The 23,961-nt window shown below is 40.6% G+C and overlaps 2 protein-coding genes across 2 annotated transcripts in view; both read left to right on the forward strand.

The window, feature by feature from the left end:
- LOC310718412 (BOLA class I histocompatibility antigen, alpha chain BL3-6-like) overlaps positions 1–23,961 on the forward strand; it is a 35,049-nt gene that overhangs the window by 11,034 nt on the left and 54 nt on the right. The window lies entirely within an intron of this gene.
- On the forward strand, positions 1,246–23,898 carry LOC310718146 (uncharacterized protein). Its single transcript, XM_083526726.1, has 10 exons — positions 1,246–1,410; positions 11,662–11,928; positions 12,274–12,546; positions 13,443–13,724; positions 13,814–13,978; positions 20,137–20,406; positions 20,686–20,961; positions 23,190–23,471; positions 23,554–23,667; positions 23,840–23,898. The coding sequence occupies exons 1-10, from the start codon at positions 1,341–1,343 to the stop codon at positions 23,881–23,883; spliced, it is 2,043 nt and encodes a 680-aa protein (XP_083382852.1). The 5' UTR covers positions 1,246–1,340; the 3' UTR covers positions 23,884–23,898.

The raw sequence follows: 23,961 nt of genomic DNA on the forward strand, positions 1-23,961 counted from the left end.
TTTATGCCTCCACTCAGAATCCACACTAAAATAAAGTGGTGGTGGTAATGCACCTAAAGCTGGTTTGCTAAAACCAATAAAAAAAAAAAAGCCAGTGTACATTTTGGTGACTTTTTTTTTCAGGTGGTGAGAAATTAATGTGGTTATAGTTGCTAAAACTTCATTTAGTGAGAATATGAACTTATGACTGATTAGTGACTTATGAACTTCCTTTTGAGTGTTTATTATATAATATAAATGGTAGTGATTTCTGATGAGATATTTCTCAGGGTGAAAGCAAAATGTGTTGTTATTTCTTAAAGAACATTGATGAAGATGTTGATGTGGTGTAAATGCTCTTGTAAAGGTTTACTGTCTATAAAGTGACATAATGATGTTGTAGATCTGATATTGTATGTAGATTTTGTACTTTAAGTAAAGTGACACTTGTGTGTTTAAAGTATTCACTAATGTAAGTGATCAAATCCAAAATGCATTCAGAGTATTTTAATCATCAAATATGTAATATGCAGCTGTATGCTTTATTATTTCATTTAGTTCACTGATGATTCTAAGAACTGTAGTCCCCTGATTTGGTCTTTCACATGTACACATGACGTAGTTGTATTTTTTCCTCTGGGATCAAACGTGTCTACTGTAGTTTTTGTTGCTTTTATTCGTTTATTTCCACTATTCACTGCTGATTGTGGTGAACGGGGGAAAGACAAAGACTTTTTCTTTTGCTTGTTTAAAAAATGAGAAAAAAAACTATAAACAATTTTCTGTAATGTATTAAAATGTATCTAAATGTAATAAATATTCTGGTCTGCACAAAAAAAGATGAAACAGGACGAGAAGAGATAAATGAAGGACAGATGGTTTATTTCTATTTGCTGGTAAATAACAAAAAGAACTTTGTCTCTCTTGCATGCACACACACACACACACATTTGCTTAAACTGCCTTTTTTAAAACACACATTTATTAATGTTTTGGCTGAGATCTTGTGTTGAGGATGAAACAGTCAAACCAGTCCATTTCAATATGGCTAATGGGGCCAAGATCTGAACTCTATGGTGACCAGTTCATGTGTGAAAATGATTCCTCATCCCCCCTGAACCAATGTTTTACAGTTTGAGGCTGATCAAGTTGATTGGTCGGTGACACACACACACACACACACACACACGTATTTGGGTGTAGTCACTTACCCTACAACACAAAAACACGCCCAACACGCACGGTAACCGGAACTAACGTCATATAAACAGAGAGCGGCATGTCCTCTTTGAGTTTTAAATTTTTTCTTATTACTTTTTCATTTAACCTTTTACACAATGTAATAATAAAGTTTCTGTAAGATGGGTCACGGAAGCGCTTTATTGGATCTTCTGCGTCTTGTAGTTCTTCTTCTCCGTTTCTCCTCAGCAGGTGAGTCTGTCCAGGTGAGTCTGCCCATGCCATTCGACATGTGGCTACGCAGGGCCGCTGAAAGTAATTTTGAACAGGGGGGTTTATTTTTTTTTGACAAAAAAACTTATGAGCCTATTTAGAATACATTTAAAAATAAATACATAGGGCTGTAATGGACCACTTTTTTTTTTACCACCGCGGTGGTAATGGACCAAATACCGGTGTACACCAGATTCTTTGACCATCGTATGTTGTGACTATAGAGGGCGCTGTTGCTAAAATGCAGCTTAAAATAGATCGTCTAGAGAAGTTCACGACGCAAACATCGTAAATGCAAACATCGGCGTCTACTGGTCATTAAATGTTCTTGCGGGAACGCGCCGAGCGCCGTGCACGTTACCTTGAACGCGCGTGCAGAACATTGCCGTCGTGCTGCAAAGAAACAGTTGCATGCGCCACGAAATATATATATATGTTCTATAATGTTCTGCACGCGCGTTCAAGGTAACGTGCACGGCGCTCGGCGCGTTCCCGCAAGAACATTTAATATATATTATATATATATATATAATGTTATGTTAACATCGTGAATGAAAGTGTGTGTGTGTGTGTGTGTGTGTGTGTGTGTGTGTGTGAGACACACACACACACACACACACACACACACACACACACACACACACACACACATATATATATATATATGTATAGAGAGTGTTAGGCATCACCAGAGTGAATATGGAGAACATTCAAGTTAATGCATGTGAGATAGAGGGAGGTAACGGATTTCAATAACCTGTAATAGTGCCTTATCAAATTTGGTGACCCTGCTGTAAGTTTGTCACTGTTTACTTGAGAGCCAAATATTTATCAGGATATAATACAGAGAGTGTTAGGCATCACCAGAGTAAATATGGAGAACATTCAAGTCATTGCATGTTAAATAGAGGGAGGTAACCGATTTCGATAACCTGTAATGTAGTATAGTAATGTAATGTAGTGCCTTATAAAATTTGGTGACCCTGCAGTAAGTTCGTTACAATTCACTTTTCAGGATATAAGAGAGAGAGAGGGTTCGGGATCAATAGAATAAATATAGAGCACAATAACAAATTTCAGTATTTTATTCAGCACTTTATTATCGAATAACAATAATTATATAATAATAATCTAATCATATATATACTTTATAATATATATATATATACACACACACACACACACACACACACACACAATTAACAGTCTAATGCATCCGCATCTCAATAAATTTTATTAGCCTTAATAAATAAAAAACATTCAGGATTGCAAAAAGCTTTTCGAATAGCTTAGTTTTTTAAGTACTGTAAATGAGTCTTAAGTTCGTGGCGCGTGCAACTGTTGCTTTGCAGCAGGATGGCAATGTTCTGCACGCGCGTTCAAGGTAACGTGCACGGCGCTCGGCGCATTTCCGCAAAAACATTTAATGACCAGTAGACGCCGATGTTTTCATTTAAGCTGTTTGCGTAGTGAACTTCTCTAGACGATCTATTTTAAGCTGCATTTTAGCAACAGCGCCCTCTATTGTCACAACATACGATAGTCACAGATTCTGGTGTACACCGGCGGTGTTGCGGTGGTTGGGGGGTTGTTTTGAAATAAATAAATAAATAAATAACCCAAAGAAACAACACACTAAAGCCTGTAAAGCATTGAAATAAATATCAGTAAATACTGGTAACTTACATAATGTAATAAAGTTGAATCCATTAAAAAAAAAAAAAAAAAAAACGTTTTATATTTCCACACAAAGACGCGTTATAGCCCCCCGCTCTGCGCTTTGAGAGGGATGTGGAACACGAGCAGGAAAGAGACCACCGATCTCTTTTTCTGATATCTTCATGTTGTTGTAGAAGGTATGAAGAGCTAATTTGATCTTCCACAAGGGCAAGGCATTTAGGCTATGTGTGCGCGCATTACCAATTATCATATGTTTAATTAATAACAAGCACAAACTGTAGGCTATTAAAAATAATTTGACGTACAAGTAAAAATGTAGCCTGTCTGTACAGCGTTTTTTTTCTACTTTACCACAGTAAAGAATACGAAAATAATCGACCTAAAAGCGAACAAAGGAAGAAACGTTTAATCCCCTTTGGAAATGGGTGAAGACGCGAGTGAAGATATGGGAAAAGAAAAAAGAGATTCCATGCAGGGATGAGACACTATTTTTGAATATTCGATTAGTTGATTTAATTCTAGAATATCTAATGTTCTAATGTCTGTTGTGCGATCATTCTCTAAAATAACATGTCCATGTTCTGGTGCTGTAACCAGAGGGTGACGCTGCCAATAACACACATAACAGCTGTCACAAAGAACCGGGAAAAATATTGATTATGAATCTGTAAAATATAGCAAGGAGACATTTAAATTGTTTATTAATAAAGTGTTTGTTTTTTTTGTGTGTCAGTGTCGGGCTGCAAAGATGAAGTTGACGATGCTTACTCGTCATCTTCGCAGTGAACGAAGAGAGAAATACGGAATACATAATAAGCATATGCTAGTCGGTTTATTTTCGTTTGGAATTGTTTTGTTTAAAAGTAGATAATTCAAGCTTTCTATATAGAAAAACTAATGGAATATTTTTATCATTTCCTAAAATATTCATAAGGAATTTATAAATTGTGCAAAATATTTTTAATAGGCCTACATTAAAAAAAAATCGTTCTCTCGCCAATAGGGGGTGCTGCAGCACCCCCGCTTCCTGCGGCCATGTGGCTACGTGTCTTTTGATAACTATTTGCTGGTAATTAATGCAGTGGGCTCTGCAGGGCCTGACACTCGAAAGAGGGCTACATTACTCCATTGCTTGGGCGCCGAGGGTCAACGTATCTTTTACGCTCTGCCAGACACCGGTGAGACATATGATACTGCTGTTGCTGCTTTAAAAAAACAGTTCATACCGAAAGTTAACGTTGTTGTGGAGCGGCATACGTTCAGAAAAAGGGTGCAAGCCTCACACGAAAGCATACAACAGTACATTGCTGCAAAATGTGACTTTGGTGATAAAGTCGACGACATGATTCGCGACCAGTTGCTGGAACATTTACAAAGCAATGATATCAGACACAGATTGTTACTCGAGCCGGACCTGACAAAGCAACTATCCTTGCGACACAACTGGAAGCCGCGGCTGAGCACGCAAAGAAAATGATGGCCGACAGTGATGCTCCAGTGCGAGCTATACAAGCCAGCTGCCCGTAAGTCATGTTTCAGATGTGGTTCAGACAAACACCTAGCTAACTCAGCACAATGCCCTGCTGCAAAACTTTATTGTAAATTATGCAACAAGAAAGGACATTTTGCGCGAGTGTGCCGTTCAGCCCCAGCGCGTGACGTCCAAGTGCATGACGTCACCGTACTGTATTTAGAGAACTCAGCCGATGCACCAAAGGAACTGCTTATCCACATTTTTCGTTGTGGATAAAGGAACTGCTTTGCTGGGCATGGATTTTATTTCTGCCCCAAAACTCCAAATTAATGCTAATATCTGCACCTCTGTCATGACCACCAATACCACACCCCTGGAAGATTCCAAAATAGGGTGTGTAAAGAACTTTGTTCATAGAGTAAACATTTATCCCTCAGTGAAACCTGTGCGTCAGAAATTGCGACACTTACCTTTTGCAGTCCGAGCTTCTGTTTCAGCTGAAATAGACCGTCTACAGAAAGCTGGTGTGATTGAACGTGTGGATGCTTCTGCTTGGGTGTCTCCCATTGTTGTTACAAGAAAGAAAACTGGTGGGATACGAATGTATTACCCCCATTACTTCTTCTTCTTCTTTCGGCTGCTCCCATTAGGGGTCGCCACAGCGGATCATCCGTCTCCATACCACCCTGTCCTCTATATCTGCCTCTTTTACACCAACTACCTGCATGTCTTTCCTCACCACATCCATGAACCTCCTCCTTGGCCTTCCATTTTTCCTCCTACCTGGTGGCTCCATCTTCAGCATTTTACTACCAATATAATTCATGTCCCTTCTCTGCACATGTCCAAACCATCTCAATCTCGCCTCCCTCACCTTGTCACCAAAACATCCTACATGTGCTGTCCCTCTAATAAACTCATTTCTAATCTTGTCCATCCTCGTCACTCCCAACGAAAACCTCAACATCTTCAGCTCTGCTACCTCCAGCTCCACCTCCTGTTTTTTACTCAATGCCACTGTCTCTAATCCATACAACATCGCAGGTCTCACCACAGTCCTATAAACTTTCCCTTTCATTCTTGCAGATACTCTTCTATCACAAATCACTCCTGTCACTCTTCTCCACCCACTCCACCCTGCCTGCACTCTTTTCTTTACTTCCCTAACACACTCTCCATTACTTTGCACTGTTGACCCCAGGTACCTGAACTCCTCCACCTTCTCCACCTCTTCTCCCTGCAACCGCATCACTCCACTGCCCTCCCTCTCATTCACACACATGTACTCTGTCTTACTCCTACTGACTTTCATTCCCCTTCTCTCCAGCGCATATCTCCACCTCTCCAGGCTCTTCTCAACCTGCTCTCTACTCTCACCACAAATCACAATATCATCTGCAAACATCATAGTCCAGGGAGACTCCTGTCTGACCTCGTCCGTCAACCTGTCCATCACCACTGCAAACAGGAAAGGGCTCAGGGCCGATCCTTGATGCAGTCCAACCTTCACCCTGAACCAGTCTGTCGTACCTACTGCACACTTTACTGCCGTCACACTGTCCTCATACATGTCCTGCACCACCCTCACATACTTCTCTGACACACCTGACTTCCTCATACAATACCACAACTCCTCTCTCGGCACCCTGTCGTACGCTTTCTCTAAATCCACAAATACACAATGCAGCTCCTTCTGTCCTTCTCTATACTTCTCCATCAACATCCTCAAAGCAAATAAGGCATCTGTGGTGCTCTTCCTCGGCATGAAACCATACTGTTGCTCACAGATGGTCACCTCTTCTCTCAACCTGGCTTCCACTACTCTTTCCCATAACTTCATGGTGTGACTGATCAACTTAATTCCCCTGTAGTTACTGCAGGTCTGCACATCTCCCTTATGCTTAAAGATCGGTACCAGCACACTCCTTCTCCATTCCTCAGGCATCCTCTCCCCTTCCAGAATCCTGTTAAACAATCTGGTTAAAAACTCCACTGCCATCTCTCCTAAACATCTCCACGCTTCTACCGGTATGTCATCTGGTCCAACCGACTTTCCATTCTTCATCCTCTTAATCGCTGCTCTCACTTCCTCCTTACTAATCCTATCTACATCCTGCTTCACCAACTCCACATCCTCCAACCTTCTCTCTCTCTGATTTTCCTCATTCATCAGCTGCTCAAAATACTCCCTCCATCTTCTCAACACACTCTCCTCACTAGTCAACACATTTCCCTCTCCATCCTTTATTGCTCTAACTTGCAGTACATCCTTCCCAGCTCGGTCCCTCTGCTTGGCCAATCGGTATAAATCCTTTTCTCCTTCCTTAGTGTCCAACCTCTTATACAGTTCCTCATATGCCTTTTCCTTGGCTTTTGCCACATCCCTTTTAACCTGCTGCCGCATCTCCTTGTACTCCTGCCTACTCTTCTCATCACTCTGTCGATCCCACTTCTGTTTTGCCAATCTCTTTCCCCTAATGCTCTCCTGCACTTCCTCATTCCACCACCACGTCTCCTTGTCTTGCTTTCTATTTCCAGATGTCACACCAAGTACTTTTCTAGCTGCCTCCCTCATCACTCCTGCAGTAGTTGCCCAATCATCCGGCACCTCTTCACCACCACCAAGCCCCTGTCTGACCTCTTCCCTGAACCTCACACTACACTCTTCCTCCTTCAGTTTCCACCATCTTATTCTTCTTTCAAACCTTACTTTCCTCCTCTTCTTCTTCGCCTCCAAAACCATCCTACAGACCACCATCCGATGCTGTCTAGCTACACTGTCCCCCGCCAACACCTTAAAGTCTCCAATCTCCTTCAGGTTGCATCTCCTACACAGAAGATAATCCACCTGTGTGCACCTTCCTCCACTCTTATACGTCACCCTATGATCCTCCTTCTTCTTAAAATACGTGTTCACCACTGCCATTTCCATCCTTTTAGCAAAATCTACCACCATCTGCCCTTCCACATTCCTCTCCTTAAAACCATACCTACCCATCACCTCCTCATCACCTCTGTTCCCTTCACCTACATGCCCATTAAAGTCTGCCCCAATCACCAATCGTTCTTTCCTAGGTACACCATCTACCACTTCTTCTAATTCACTTCAGAATCTTTCTTTCTCCTCCATCTCACAGCCAACTTGTGGAGCATAGGCACTGATGACATTTATCATCATCCCTTCAACTTCCACCTTCACGATCATCACCCTATCAGAAACTCTCTTCACCTCCACTACACTCTTACTGTACGCTTCCTTCAGAATCACCCCTACACCATTTCTCTTCCCATCCACACCATAATAAAACAGTTTAAACCCACCTCCAATGTTCCTGGCCTTACTCCCTTTCCACTTGGTCTCCTGAACACACAACACATCTACCTTTCTCCTCTCCATCATATCAGCTATCTCTCTCCCTTTACCCGTCATAGTACCAACATTTAAAGTACCAACCCGAACCTCTACTCTCCTACACTGCTCCTTTTCCTGCCGTCTCTGTAGATGCCTTCCTCCTCTCCTTCTCCTCCTTCGGCCAACAGTAGCCCAATTTCCACCGGTACCCTGTCGGCTAACGATACCTGTGGCGGTCGTTGTTAACCCGGGCCTCGACCGATCCGGTATGAAATTCTCATTTGTGATCCGCATATTTGATTTGGCACATGTTTTACGCTGGATGCCCTTCCTAACGCAACCCTCCCCATTTACCCGGGCTTGGGACCGGCACTAAGAGTACACTGGCTTGTGCCCCCCTAATGGCTGGGTTGTATTACCCCCATTACGAAAGCCGTTATTACCGACTGTTATCCCTTGCCGCACATTGATGAAATGCTCACCAGCCTTAGGGGTGCTACAGTATTTTCTACTATCGATTTTAGCTAATGCATACTATCAGCTTCCACTGCATCAAGATAGTAGAGATATTACCGCTTTCATCACACATGATGGCCTGTTCAGATTTTGCAGGGTTCCTTATGGCCTGGCGTCAGCACCCTCCGCTTTCCAAAAGATGATGGCTACCATCCTGTAGGGGGTACCAGGTGTAAAAAAAAACTACCTGGATGATCTTATTGTGTACGAAGAAACGGTGGAAGTGCATGACGTGTTAAACAGACGCTTGGTTCCAGTCCAGCCCTTGCCATTTATGACCCCACACTCCCTTCAGTAATTTCAACGGACGCAAGTGATTACGGGTTGGGTGCAGTGTTTGTACAAATACAACCCAGCGGAACAGAAAAACCAGTGGCTTTTGCTTCATGCACACTCACAGACACTGAACAGAAATATTCTTTTGTAGAGAAGGAGGCCCTAGCATGCGTGTGGGCTACTGAAAAATGGCGAATGTACTTGTGGGGCCATCGCTTTACACTTCGCACAGACCACCAGGCACTCACCACCTTACTTACTACAAAAGGAATGGGAAGAGCCGGAATGCGAATTGCTCGTTTGGCAGCACGTCTGCTTTGTTTTGATTACGACGTTGTCTATCGGCCGGGTTCCCAAAACCATACTGCAGACTGCTTGTCTCGTCTTCCCATACCTGCACCTGCTGATTTCTCGGACGATGTAGAGCCTGACATTGTTGCATCCGTTTCTTCAACATTGTGCTCTCTTTCAGTGTCTGATTTTGAAACCGCCTGTACTGTTTGCCCTGAACTGGAAAAACTGCGGAAACAAATCAGGCATGGCTGGCCACCCTCTATCAAGGCAGTTAGTCAGGACTTGATTCCATATTTCAGAGCGAGAGACGAACTTTCAGTAAAAGATGCATTTGTTTTCAGAGGAACAAGGCTGTTAGTTTCTGGGGCTTTACGACTGTGATTTCCTTGGCACATGAGGCTCACCAGGGAGTAGTGCATACAAAACAGAGATTGCGGGACCTTTACTGGTGGCCACAGATGGACTCTCGGGTTCAGTCAGCAATCTCTGCTTGCATTCCTTGCCAGTCCAACGACAAATCGGCTGTAACGCATCCAGCACCCCTGCAACCAGTTCAGTTTCCTGAGGGCCCATGGAAAAAACTGGGTCTGGATATAGTCGGACCGTTCGAAACAGCCACCCTGCTTGCCGATATATTATAACACTCACTGACTATCATTCCAAGTGGCCAGAGCTTGCATTTGCTAGCAGTGCAACTACTGAAGATGTTATACAATTTCTTATGTCTTTAGTCATCATGGCGATCCAGAGTGTATCATTACGGACAATGGCACCCAGTTCACTTCTGCTGTTTTTGCCGAGTTTTTGAAACAGCGAGACATAAAACACATCCGTACATCTGTGTACTATCCGGCTTCTAATGGCGCTGTTGAAAGATTTCACTGTGCACTGAAAGGTTGCATACAGACAGCAATTCAGCACACAGAACCATGGAACAGAGCGGTCACGGCGTAGCTTCAGGTGTACCGGGCGACACCTCATGCCACTATGGGCGTGTCACCTTATGAACTGTTATACGGGAGAAAGATGCGAACCAAGCTTAACATCCTACCTTTACAGGATGAGGGCAAATGTGATCTAGCTGCCATCCGTGAGAATGTAAAAAAAAGAAACCGGACAAAATGAAACAATACACAGATCACAAACGCAGTGCACGCAATCCTCCATTTGATGTGGGTGGGAGAGTGAGGAGAAGGCTTCCTTGTGCAACCCCAAAAGGTCATCCGAGATTCTCCGCTCCTGTGAGAGTAGAGAAGAGAGTGGCACCCAACACATTCTTGCTCAGCGATGGTAAACGGTGGAATGCAGCTCACCTGGCATACTCACCTCGACTGACCGATGGTGCTAGTAACATGTTTCAGCAAGCACTTAATACAACACACAATCCTGTGAAAGTTTCACGTATGAGGCATAAGCCTATTTGGCACAAGGACTATGTGATATCCTAGACAGAACTTGCATTTAAGTTTCATAAAACATAGCTTGCAAAGAATATTGTTCTGTGGAAGTTCAGTTTGCATATTGGTTACACAAGTGTTGGAAGTATGGTAAAGAAAAGTTAAAAAAAAAAAAAAAAAAGGATTTGTTAAATATCAGTATACTGTTCATTGACAGTTAATGTATGAATGTCAGAAATCAAGGCAACATATATAACACAAGCTCTGTAATGACTGTTACTGAATAGTTGCCTATGTTTTAATTTCTTTGGTCATGTTTCTTTTCGGTTAAGAGTAGTGTTGTGTTTTATGCAATTCCTTGCGCTACCGCTAGAGACGCTGGATAGAAAAAGAGTAGAAGAAGAACGGTGAGCTAGGCGGGAATCGGTGAAGTTGCTGTTTTAAAATAAAATGCAAAGTTTGGAATACTTGGCGTCTTGCTTTTGCCTACAGACATTACAGGGATCCTGCTTATTCAGTCCATTCAGACGCATTAATAGAGTTTAGAAATATTACAATATGAATGTATATGTTGGTTTGATGGACCTGTAGCAGCTTCATCACTCTGTTCATGTTAACCCTTCACATTGTGTGTTTATCAGCTGTAACTGTGATAAAATACATGGGTGTGAATGTGTGGTGAATTTTGGGTTGTGATCAGAGATTTATGTATTGTGATCTCACATTATAACAGAACTTCTGAAAGTCTGTAGTGTTTTATTTGTATAATAATCTGCTATCTTGTGAATGTACAGAGCAACACTGTAAATGTCTACAGCATACAATCATCCAGTTTATAGTGGAGCTGCTCTGTTTCTGTTTTTAGCTTTGTGTCCTCCATCATTAACTGTTGTGTTACTCTTACAATTCTCTCTTTGCACATTGCACTGTATAACACATTATTAAGGAGGTTTACTGGCGACTCTGTTTTGTGTATCTGTCCCACATCTGTCTTGTGTTGTCTTTTGTCCGCACTGCTTGCACACGGTTGCACACGATACACTTTCTGTGGCACTGGCTTTTTACTTCAGTCCTTATTTCTGTGTTCTGTATGTAGCCTTGTGTTTTATTTGTTGCACCAGGGTTCTGGAGAAACGTTGTAATATTTCACTGTATACAACACACAACTCAACTATACAGCTATATATGGATAAAATGACAATAAAAACTTCTTGACTTATTTACTCTTGACCTGTGTACAGATCCACACTCTCTGCAGTACCTCCACGCTGGACTCTCACCAGGAACACATTTCCCAGAGTTCACTGCTGTTGGTCTGTTTGATGGACAGCAGTTTGTGTACTATGACAGCAACATCTGGAAGATGATCCCAAAGACAGAGTGGATCCAGAACATCAGTGCAGATGATGCAGATTACTGGGACAGAGAGACTCAGAAGCAGCATGATATTCAGAGACTCTTTATATTCTATCTGGATGTAATGAAGCAGGAGTTTAATCAGACTGAAAGTAAAACACACACACAGCTTTAATAATTAACACACACATTGACTGCATTATGGTGTAACTGCCGGTGTGAATTTAAACCTCACTTCCACCAACCACAAGTTTTATACATTAATGTATTTGGTGACGTCATCATTAGATGTTAGAAATCACATCTGATTCACCAGGAACAAGATCATGTTCACCTCCACCACACGAGATCTTCATTGTTCCTGAATTATTCTTCAGGATTCTACACACATGAAGTACTAACTGGAGTGTGTCCAGACACTGAGCTGCAGTTTAGCAATGTGCTTGTGTGTGTGTGTGTGTGTGTGTGTGTGTGCGTGTGTGTGTGTGTGTGTGCAGGAGTTCATACACTACAGAGGATGTACGGCTGTGAGATTGATGGTAACGGCACCACTAGAGGATACGATCAGTACGGTTATGATGGAGAAGATTTCTTCAGTCTGGATCTGAACACTGGAAGCTGGACTGCAGTTAATAATGAAGCTGAGATCTTTATAAACAGATGGGACCCTATTAGAGCTGAGGCTAAATACTGGAAGAACTTCCTGGAGACTGAGTGTATCGACTGGATGAAGAAGTTTGTGTACAGCAGAGAGACTCTGGAGAGGAAAAGTGTGTGATTTACTGTGTTACTGTAACACACTTCAATCATTCTACACACAATCCTCACTACAACACACACACTGATAGTGTACACACTAATAACACACTCCCTCACTACAACACACACACTGATAGTGTACAAACTAATAACACACTGCCTCACTACAACACACACACTGATAATGTACACACTAATAACACACTCCCTCACTACAACACACACACTGATAGTGTACACACTAATAACACACTCCCTCACTACAACACACACACTGATAGTGTACACACTAATAACACACTCCCTCACTACAACACACACACTGATAGTGTACACACTAATAACACACTCCCTCACTACAACACACACACACCGATAGTGTACACACTAATAACACACTCCCTCACTACAACACACACACACCGATAGTGTACACACTAATAACACACTCCTTCACTACAACACACACACTGATAGTGTACACACTGATAACACACACCCTCACTACAACACACACACACACTGATAGTGTACACACTATTAACACACTCCCTCACTACAACACACACACTCATAGTGTACACACTAATAACACACTCCCTCACTACAACACACACACTCATAGTTTACACACTAATAACACACTCCCTCACTACAACACACACTCATAGTGTACACACTAATAACACACTCCCTCACTACAACACACACTCATAGTGTACACACTAATAACACACTCCCTCACTACAACACACACACACCGATAGTGTAAACACTAATAACACACTCCCTCACTACAACACACACACACTGATAGTGTACACACTAATTACACACTTTATTAAATAATTTATAAATAATTAAATCTCACAGGGTTTATTATATTGATGTCTCTGTGTTTCTGCAGTTCCTCCTGCAGCATCTGTCTTTCAGAAGCACTCAGCCCCTCCAGAGGTGGTGTGTCATGCTACAGGTTTCTTCCCCAAAGAACTGAATATTAAATGGCAGAAGGACGGAGAGGATGTGTATGAGGACGTGGAACTCAGTGAGACGTTACCCAACCAGGATGAAAGCTTCCAGAAGAGGAGCAGTCTGAAAGTCTCAGCTGAGGAGCTGCAGAAACACACCTACACCTGTGTGATTGAGCACAGCAGCTTGGAGAAGGAGATGGTGCTCGAAGTACCAAAAGGTCCTTTAAAAAGATACACTACACATTTACAGAGTGAACACTGATTTACTGATGCAGCAGATAATAAACACTCTGTGATGATTTAACAGGTGGAGGATCAGATGGAGGATCAGATGGAGGATCAGATGGAGGCTCAGATAGAGGATCAGATGGAAGAATTTTTGTGATCATCCTTATTGTAGTCATGTGTCTCGTTGTTCTCTTTGGTGGTGTTGCTGAAATTGTGATGTGTATGAAGAAGCCCGAGGAAGACAGTAAAGATGTGAATAAAGACTTGTTCTTTTGATTGTTTAAATGTATGTAATGTATTAAAATGTATCTAATTGTAATAAATATTCTGGTCTACACATTTAATTTTGTGCACAAAAAATAAATAAGAAAAAGATGAAACAGGACTAGAAGAGATAAATGAAGGACAGATGGTTTATTTCTCTTTGCTGGTAAAGTGGTCTCAGTACAGTGGTAGTGAATGTGGGACTTTAGGAGAATTACAGTACAGATCTTTAACACTTAAACACACTTTTACAGCTGAAAGCGTAGAAACAAAACACCTTCAAGTTTTAACAAACAGAAATGTGTTTATTTTCTGTAGTCAGGATTGTTTTTGCTACACAACTCTCTTAGTGCAGATGCTGTCCGAGTGGGAATCCCGAGGATGGTGGTCGGAGGTTATGAATGTGTGATTATTAATCTCACAGTGCGTTTTATGTGCTATTATCTGTCAATGCAAGATTTGGATACAAATAATCCGTTTAACCTACTTTTATTTGTGTATTTAGCTGATTTAGTAGAGTTAGAGGTAACGTTCATAGAGCATATTTGAATGTATGCTATAAAACTGTAAACTATATACACGTAAAACAGCGAGAATAAACATGGCCATGCTGGTGTTTCCATTTAGTTTCGATTTCTCGAAGTGTGTTTGAGTATAAACATACTGTAACACTAAAGCGGAAACACAGCATATCAATTTTTATCTTGTGTGATTTTGTTCTTGGGAATGTTTTTCCCGTTGAATGAATACATTGCTGACCAGCTTAATTTTACAAATAAATAAAATAACACACACACTCGGTTAAACTGCCTTTTTTTTTTAAAACACGCATTTATTAATGTTTTGGCTGAGATTTTGTGTTGAGGATAAAACAGTCAAACCAGTCCATTTCAATAGGGCTAAAGGGGCCAAGGTCTCGACTCTATGGTGACCAATTCATGGATGAAAATGATTCCTCATCCCCCCTAAACCAGTGTTCACGGGGGATAGATTGAGGCTGATAAAGTTCTGGATGAGTTTATGGGTCTGTGACAGGCTTTTTCTAGTTCATGTTACCCATTTAAAATAAAGATATAGATCTTTTGTGGATCTACCTAAAGCACAGAACTAAACCCAGAACTAGAACTGAACCTTGTGGCACGGCATAATTAAAACATAAAGCTCTCCATGTTATTGCAAGTAAATTATGCCGTGCCACAAGGGTCAGTTCTAGGACCCCTGCTCTTCACAATATACATGCTTCCCTTAGGAAATATTATTAGAAGGCATGGAATTAGCTTCCATTGTTATGCTGATGATACTCAGCTATATATCTCATCTAAACCAGGCGATACAGCTCAATTAACTCGGACAACTGAGTGTGTTAAGAAAATAAGAGATTGGATGACCCATAACTTTCTACTATTAAATTCTGATAAGACTGAGATTTTGCTCATCGGCCCAAAAACTAGTACACAGAAGCTCCAGCATCTCAGCCTGCATTTAGACGGATGTTCTGTAACCACTAGTTCAACGGTAAAAGACCTGGGAGTTATTTTAGACAGCAACTTATCTTTTAAAAATCACATCAATCAAGTTACAAAAACAGCCTTCTTTCACCTTAGAAATATTTCTAAGTTAAGAAACATGTTGTCTATATCCAATGCAGAGAAGCTCGTCCATGCGTTCATGACCTCCAGAATAGACTATTGTAATGCATTACTAGGCGGATCTTCAGTTAGTTCATAATGCGGCAGCAAGAGTTCTTACAAGGTCAAGAAAATATGATCACATAACCCCAATCTTATCGTCCCTACACTGGCTTCCTGTTAAGTTTCAAATAGACTACAAACTACTACTTCTTACTTATAAAGCACTAAATAGTTTGGCTCCCATGTATCTATCCAGTCTTTTAACACGCTACAATCCGTCACGCTCCCTGAGATCTCAAAACTGTGGGCTTCTAGTAGTTCCAGAATAGCAAAGTCCACTAAAGGTGGTAGAACATTTTCACATTTAGCTCCTAAACTCTGGAATAGTCTTCCTGACAGTGTTCGGGGCTCAGACACACTCTCCCAGTTTAAGTGTAGATTAAAAACATATCTTTTTAGCAAAGCCTACTGAGGTTGGCCAGCAAAAAGAACATTTACTTTTAATCTTATACTCCAGTACTCATGTTAGGTCTCTCTCCAGTGTTCTGTACTGTTGAAAGATTTATGATCAAACTCTTGATGGCACCCAAATGAGGATGGGTTCCCCTTTTGAGTCTGGTTCCTCTCAAGGTTTCTTCCTCATAACATCTAAGTGAGTTTTCCTTGCCACAGTCACCACGGCTGCTCATCAGGGATACACACACACACCATTCACCTTCACTGTTGATTTCTGTAAAGCTGCTTTGAGACAATGTCTGTTGTGAAAAGCGCTATACAAATAAACTTCACTTGAATTGACAGTGTTCGGGCTCAGACACACTCTCCCAGTTTAAATGCAGATTAAAGACGTATGTTTTTAGCGAGTTCTACACATAACACACATCACATCTCATAACCTTGTGCTCCAGAACATCTGATCACATGCACATTATCAACTTGTGCTGTTAATATCATGAACAGCAGCTACGCTCATTCCTTTCCACTGCTTCTCTTTCTCTCCCCATCCCGAGGCTTTCTGAGGTTGCTCCAGCCCCAGTCACGTCCCACCTTATGAAGATTGTGGACCTTTAAAGAAGTAGATGGCGACCCGGCAAACATCCTGAACAACCTTTTTTTTTTTTTTTTCAGTTAACCCTTGCGTAATTGACAGGTTTTATTTTTAATCATAATTTTTTTGCTTTATAAGCTTTATGATTATATATGATTATAAAACAGAAAGAAAGAAATACAGCAGCTTGCCACTGGGACAGGACCCTTAAAAGGACATCTTTGTACCTTATTTACCAACAAAATGTATAGTTGTACATTAAGGTACACATTGGTACTCTAAGGTAGTAATGTGTACCTTTTTATGTATAAAGTACAAAGATATCCTTATAATGGTAGTAAGAGTATATTATTTACATATTTTAAATTGTATTGTGTGTATGTACAGAACATGGCACACTGGAGACTTTCATATTCAAATAATACTTTATTTTGTTCTCTTCTACAGTCCATGTTTCAGGAATAAAACAAGTCATTCAAAACAAACTACTGAAAGAAAATATGTATTGAAGTCAACTGACAAACATGTCAGGACCCGATATCAATTATACAATCAGATGAAATAAACATTTAGTGTCACTTCTTTTAAGCTTCCTGGCTGGTTTGTTTAAAAGTAGTAGCTTTTTACACAGTGTTAAAGCGAACATATACCTCAATATATAAACCTACTTAAAACTGCCAAAACTTAAAATTACTGCAATAATGAAAGAGCAGCCCATAAAATAAAGACCAGTTCCTATCAGCATACTGTAACGTTTCCCCCGTGAGCTCCCCTTATTCACCGGACTACATTACCCATCATCCTTTGCACCCCGTCATCCACCATGTCTGTTCACCCGGACTCTATTTATACTCATCACCACTGTCTTCACTCAGTGTCGGTGTTATGTCTTCAGGTAGAAAAGCAAGCACAAATGTATATTCCTCATAGGAACTTTAATAACTGAAAGATGTCAGTAAAAAAAGTAGCATCACATGCATTCACAAGCACCACGTTTTCTCTTCTTCTTCTTCCCTCTTTTTCTCATGTCAAAACTCTATTGAGACGATTGAGTGCCATCTAGTGGTGCATTAAATTAAGAACATCACAGTCGGGTATCGTCTTTACTACGGTGTATGTGTGTGTGTGTGATTTACCTGCTCCTTATTATTAAAATCACATCTTTAATGTTAATATTCGTGTACATACCGTGACACACAGAGTTACACATGATGTCAGATCTCACTTCAACGTGATCTTTATTCTTATTTAAAGGGTTTTGATAAAACACTTGTTAAAACAAAAGACGTTATAAAAGAGTTCAAGGAAAATACACAGAAAAAAGTAAACGTTTGTCCAAGCAGCTATTTTTCCATATAATCCTTTAAAACTTGCTCATTATACAACAAGAGCAACAGGCAGAGCTACTAAACATTGTGCAACACAAATCGGATCCATATGAAACTTACACTGCGTGACTTTTTTGTAAAAAGAGGAGTGAAGCGTTTTTTTGTTTTTTTTTGCCGTTTTGAACTCATCGCAACCGAATGTTGGATCGCGGATGCGACTCGAGCTACAGTACCGGTGCGCGTGATGATGACGTGACAAGTGAGTGACTGGTTGCCATGGATACGTGAACGCCATGTATAGACTATCTTGTGTCTTTGAATTTTAAATCACTCTGCATTAATATACATTGCTCTATTAAAACCTCAACATGTCGTGAACACACACTCTCCACTAAAAAAGCGAGGGGGACGAATTGACTTTTTTATAAAATATTGCAGACCAGCTTCCATGTTTTCCGGTAGCCGTCATATAAACACAGCGCAGCATGTCCTTTATAAGTTTTAAGTTTGTTTGTTACTTTTTTATTTAAACTTTAACACAAAACAATGTAATAATAAAGTTTCTGTAAGATGGGTCACGGAAGCGCTTTATTGGATCTTCTGCGTCTTGTAGTTCTTCTTCTCCGTTTCTCCTCAGCAGGTGAGTTTTAATAAATGAATCGAATCCAGTTTGAAGTTTGTGTTTGTATAAATGTTAGTCAGTGTAGCAGCTCCTGGTACTGATATATAAACAGAGAGTCTCCATACAGGTGTAAATCTTTTATTGCGACACTATATAACGTCATGAACTGCATACGCGTGATAACATGGTCCGCTACAAATGCGTTGGACCAAATGTTGAATTATGAATTATGTTGAATTAGGATTGTGACTAAGGGCGGCATACAAACGCCTTTTGCACATCTAATGATATAGCTGCAACCGGGGTTTTTCATCCGGTTTTGGTCCAAAGCCTTGACGAATTTTGGGTTTGGTCAGATAAATAGGTCCTGGGTTAGTTTATTATATAAGAATCCTAGAGCAGCAGTGATGACAAATGGCATGACTTCCTCGTTTTTTACGTTTTCAAGAGGTACTCATCAGGGATGCCCATTGTCCCTGTTCTTATTCACAATAGTTTTAGAGCCTCTGTCCATTATGATCAGGGCAGAGTAAAGGTGTAGAGGAGGGGATAGATCTCATGATCCTCTCAAATCTCTACTTCCATTAATGAGCGTTATTCAATTATATTCAAGTGTATCAGTATACAAAATAAATTGGGAGAAGTCAGGCTATGCCAATATCTAGAACATGTAACTCCCGTACAGTGACCCAATTCGGTTTTAAATGGATTCCAAATGGTATGAAATACCTTGGGGTTAAACTAACACGGAACTTGGAGGATATAATGATGTTGAATTATGAACCACTACTGTCAAAGATAAAAAATAATGTGGACAAATGGGTACAGCTGAAACTCTTTCTGTGGGGTAAAGAAAATATTGTCAAAATGGTTATTGCTCCACAGTTCCATTATATATCTATTATAATCCCTGTAAACATTCCAGACCCGATCTTTTAAAGGTATGACAAAATTATCAAGGACTTTTTGTGGGAAGGAAAAAGACCAAGGATTAAAATGAGTAAATTGACTTCCTCAAGGGACAAGGGGGGACTTGGCTTATTGTAGCTGTAGCATTTGTTTAAAAAAAAAAAAGCTGCTCTCTATTTTATGAATGAAAAAACCACTGATCTACTTCCAAAACCTAAACCTGATTAATCTCACAATCTTAATCCTGGGGAATTTGAGAAACGGAGCAGTTAATTGGGGATCCTGTTTATTCAGTCCATTCAGAGTTTAGAAATATTACAGTATGAATGTTGATAAGCCTGTGGCAGCTTCATCACTCTATTCATGTTAACCCTTCACATTGTGTGTTCAGTGTGTTAGTGTGAGCTCACACTATAACAGAACCTCTGCTAAAGTTGAAAGACTGTAGTGTTTTATTTGTATAATAAACTGCTATCTTGTGAATGTACAGAGCAACACTGTAAATGTCTACAGCATACAATCATCCAGTGTATAGTGGAGCTGCTCTGTTTCTGTTTTTAGCTTTAAATTGTCTCCTCCATCATTCATTATTGTGTACAGATCCACACTCTCTGCAGTACCTCTACACTGGACTCCCACCAGGAACACATTTCCCAGAGTTCACTGCTCTCAAGCTGTTTGATGGACAGCAGTTTGTGTACTATGACAGCAACATCTGGAAGATGATCCCAAAGACAGAGTGGATCCAGAACATCAGTGCAGATGATGCAGATTACTGGGACAGAGAGACTCAGAAGCAGCGTGATATTCAGGAAATCTTTAAATTCTATCTGGATGATGTAATAAAGCAGGAGTTTAATCAGACTGAAGGTAAAACACACACACAGCTTTAATAATTAACACACACATTGACTGCATTATTGTGTAACTGCAGGTGTGAATTTAAACCTCACTTCCACCAACCACAAGTTTTATACATTAAAGCATTTGGTGACGTCATCATTAAAAGTTGCAAAGCAAAATCACATCTGATTCACCAGGAACAAGATCACGTTCACCTCCACCATACGAGATCTTTATTGATCCCAGGCTATAGTTTAGCTGTGTGTGTGTGTGTGTGTGTGTGTGTGTGTGTGTGTGTGTGTGCAGGAGTTCATACTCTACAGAGGATGTACGGCTGTGAGATTGATGTTAACGGCACCACTAGAGGATACGATCAGTACGGTTATGATGGAGAAGATTTCTTCAGTCTGGATCTGAACACTGGAAGCTGGACTGCAGTTAAAGATGAAGCTGAGATCTTTATAAACAGATGGGATCCTGTAAGAGCTGAGGCTAAATACTGGAAGAACTTCCTGGAGAGGAAGTGTATCAACTGGATAAAGAAGGTCATTTCTCACAGCAGAGAGACTCTGGAGAGGAAAAGTGTGTGATAACACACTCCAACACACACACTGATAGTGTACACACTGATAACACACTCCCTCACTACAACACACACACTGATAGTGTACACACTGATAACACACTCCCTCACTACAGCACACACACTGATAGTGTACACACTAATAACACAATCCCTCACTACAACACACACACTGATAGTGTACACACTAATAACACACTCCCTCACTACAACACACACACTGATAGTGTACACACTAATAACACAATCCCTTACTACAACACACACACTGATAGTGTACACACTAATAACACACTCCCTCACTACAACACACACACTGATAGTGTACACACTGATAACACACTCCCTCACTACAGCACACACACTGATAGTGTACACACTAATAACACAATCCCTCACTACAACACACACACTGATAGTGTACACACTAATAACACACTCCCTCACTACAACACACACACTGATAGTGTACACACTAATAACACAATCCCTTACTACAACACACACACTGATAGTGTACACACTAATAACACAATCCCTCACTACAACACACACACTGATAGTGTACACACTGATAACACACTCCCTCACTACAGCACACACACTGATAGTGTACACACTAATAACACAATCCCTCACTACAACACACACACTGATAGTGTACACACTAATAACACACTACAACACACACACTGATAGTGTACACACTAATAACACACTACAACACACACACTGATAGTGTACACACTAATAACACACTCCCTCACTACAACACACACACACTGATAGTGTACACACTAATAACACACTCCCTCACTACAACACACACACACTGATAGTGTACACACTAATAACACACTCCCTCACTACAACACACACACTGATAGTGTACACACTAATAACACACTCCCTCACTACAACACACACACTGATAGTGTACACACTAATAACACACTCCCTCACTACAACACACACACTGATAGTGTACACACTAATAACACACTCCCTCACTACAACACACACACTGATAGTGTACACACTAATAACACACTCCCTCACTACAGCACACACACTGATAGTGTACACACTAATAACACAATCCCTCACTACAACACACACACTGATAGTGTACACACTAATAACACACTACAACACACACACTGATAGTGTACACACTAATAACACACTACAACACACACACTGATAGTGTACACACTAATAACACACTCCCTCACTACAACACACACACACTGATAGTGTACACACTAATAACACACTCCCTCACTACAACACACACACACTGATAGTGTACACACTAATAACACACTCCCTCACTACAACACACACACACTGATAGTGTACACACTAATAACACACTCCCTCACTACAACACACACACTGATAGTGTACACACTAATAACACACTCCCTCACTACAACACACACACTGATAGTGTACACACTAATAACACACTCCCTCACTACAACACACACACTGATAGTGTACACACTAATAACACACTCCCTCACTACAACACACACACTGATAGTGTACACACTAATAACACACTACAACACACACACTGATAGTGTACACACTAATAACACACTACAACACACACACTGATAGTGTACACACTAATAACACACTACAACACACACACACTGATAGTGTACACACTAATAACACACTACAACACACACACTGATAGTGTACACACTAATAACACACTACAACACACACACTGATAGTGTACACACTAATAACACACTACAACACACACACACACTGATAACACACTACAACACACACACTGATAACATACTACAACACACACACTGATAGTGTGAACACTAATAACACACTACAACACACACACTGATAGTGTACACACTAATAACACACTACAACACACACTGATAGTGTACACACTAATAACACACTACAACACACACTGATAGTGTACACACTAATAACACACTACAACACACACACTGATAGTGTACACACTAATAACACACTACAACACACACTGATAGTGTACACACTAATAACACACTACAACACACACTGATAGTGTACACACTAATAACACACTACAACACACACACTGATAGTTTAAGTGTTTCCTTAAAATTAACTGTAATTTTAAATTAAATAATTAATTCATTTATAAATAATTAAATCTCACAGGGTTTATTATATTGATGTCTCTGTGTTTCTGCAGTTCCTCCTGCAGCATTTGTGTTCCAGAAAAACTTGTCTTCTCCAGAGGTGGTGTGTCATGCTACAGGTTTCTTCCCCAAAGAACTGAATATTAAATGGCAGAAGGACGGAGAGGATGTGCATGAGGACGTGGAGCTCAGAGAGACGTTACCCAACCAGGATGGAAGCTTCCAGAAGAGGAGCATTCTGAAAGTCTCAGCTGAGGAGCTGCAGGAACACACCTACACCTGTGTGATTGAGCACAGCAGCTTGGAGAAGGAGATGGTGCTCGAAGTACCCAAAGGTCCTGATCCACTACAGAATTACAGAGTGAACACTGATTTACTGATGCAGCAGATAATAAAGAGTCTGTGCTGATTTAACAGATGGAGGATCAGATAGAGAACGGCTTGGGATCGTTGGTGTGGTCGTTGTTCTCGTTGTTGTTATCGCTGTGGTCTGGAAGAAGAAAAACTCTGGTGAAAGGAGGAAAGAGACGGGTATGAAGTTTACAGAGACTTTGTAACTCTTGAAACTTTGTAATTCTTGAAACAGGATTAAATGAATATTCCACATATTTTAACTTTAATTGTCAATTTAAACACAACAATAATCTGATTCTGATTAAACACAGATTTGATAATAACTGTGTGAACATTATCTGTGTTTCAGGATTTAAACCTGTTCCACCCAAACCTGTAAGTGAAACTTTATGATCCATAAATGATGTTTAAATCCACTACAGTGTATATTTGCAGTGTTTTGATTTCACTTCGTGATGATTTGAATGTTTT

This window comes from Silurus aristotelis, assembly GCF_946808225.1.
Source record: "Silurus aristotelis genome assembly, chromosome: 23".
Classification (NCBI taxonomy): domain Eukaryota; kingdom Metazoa; phylum Chordata; class Actinopteri; order Siluriformes; family Siluridae; genus Silurus; species Silurus aristotelis.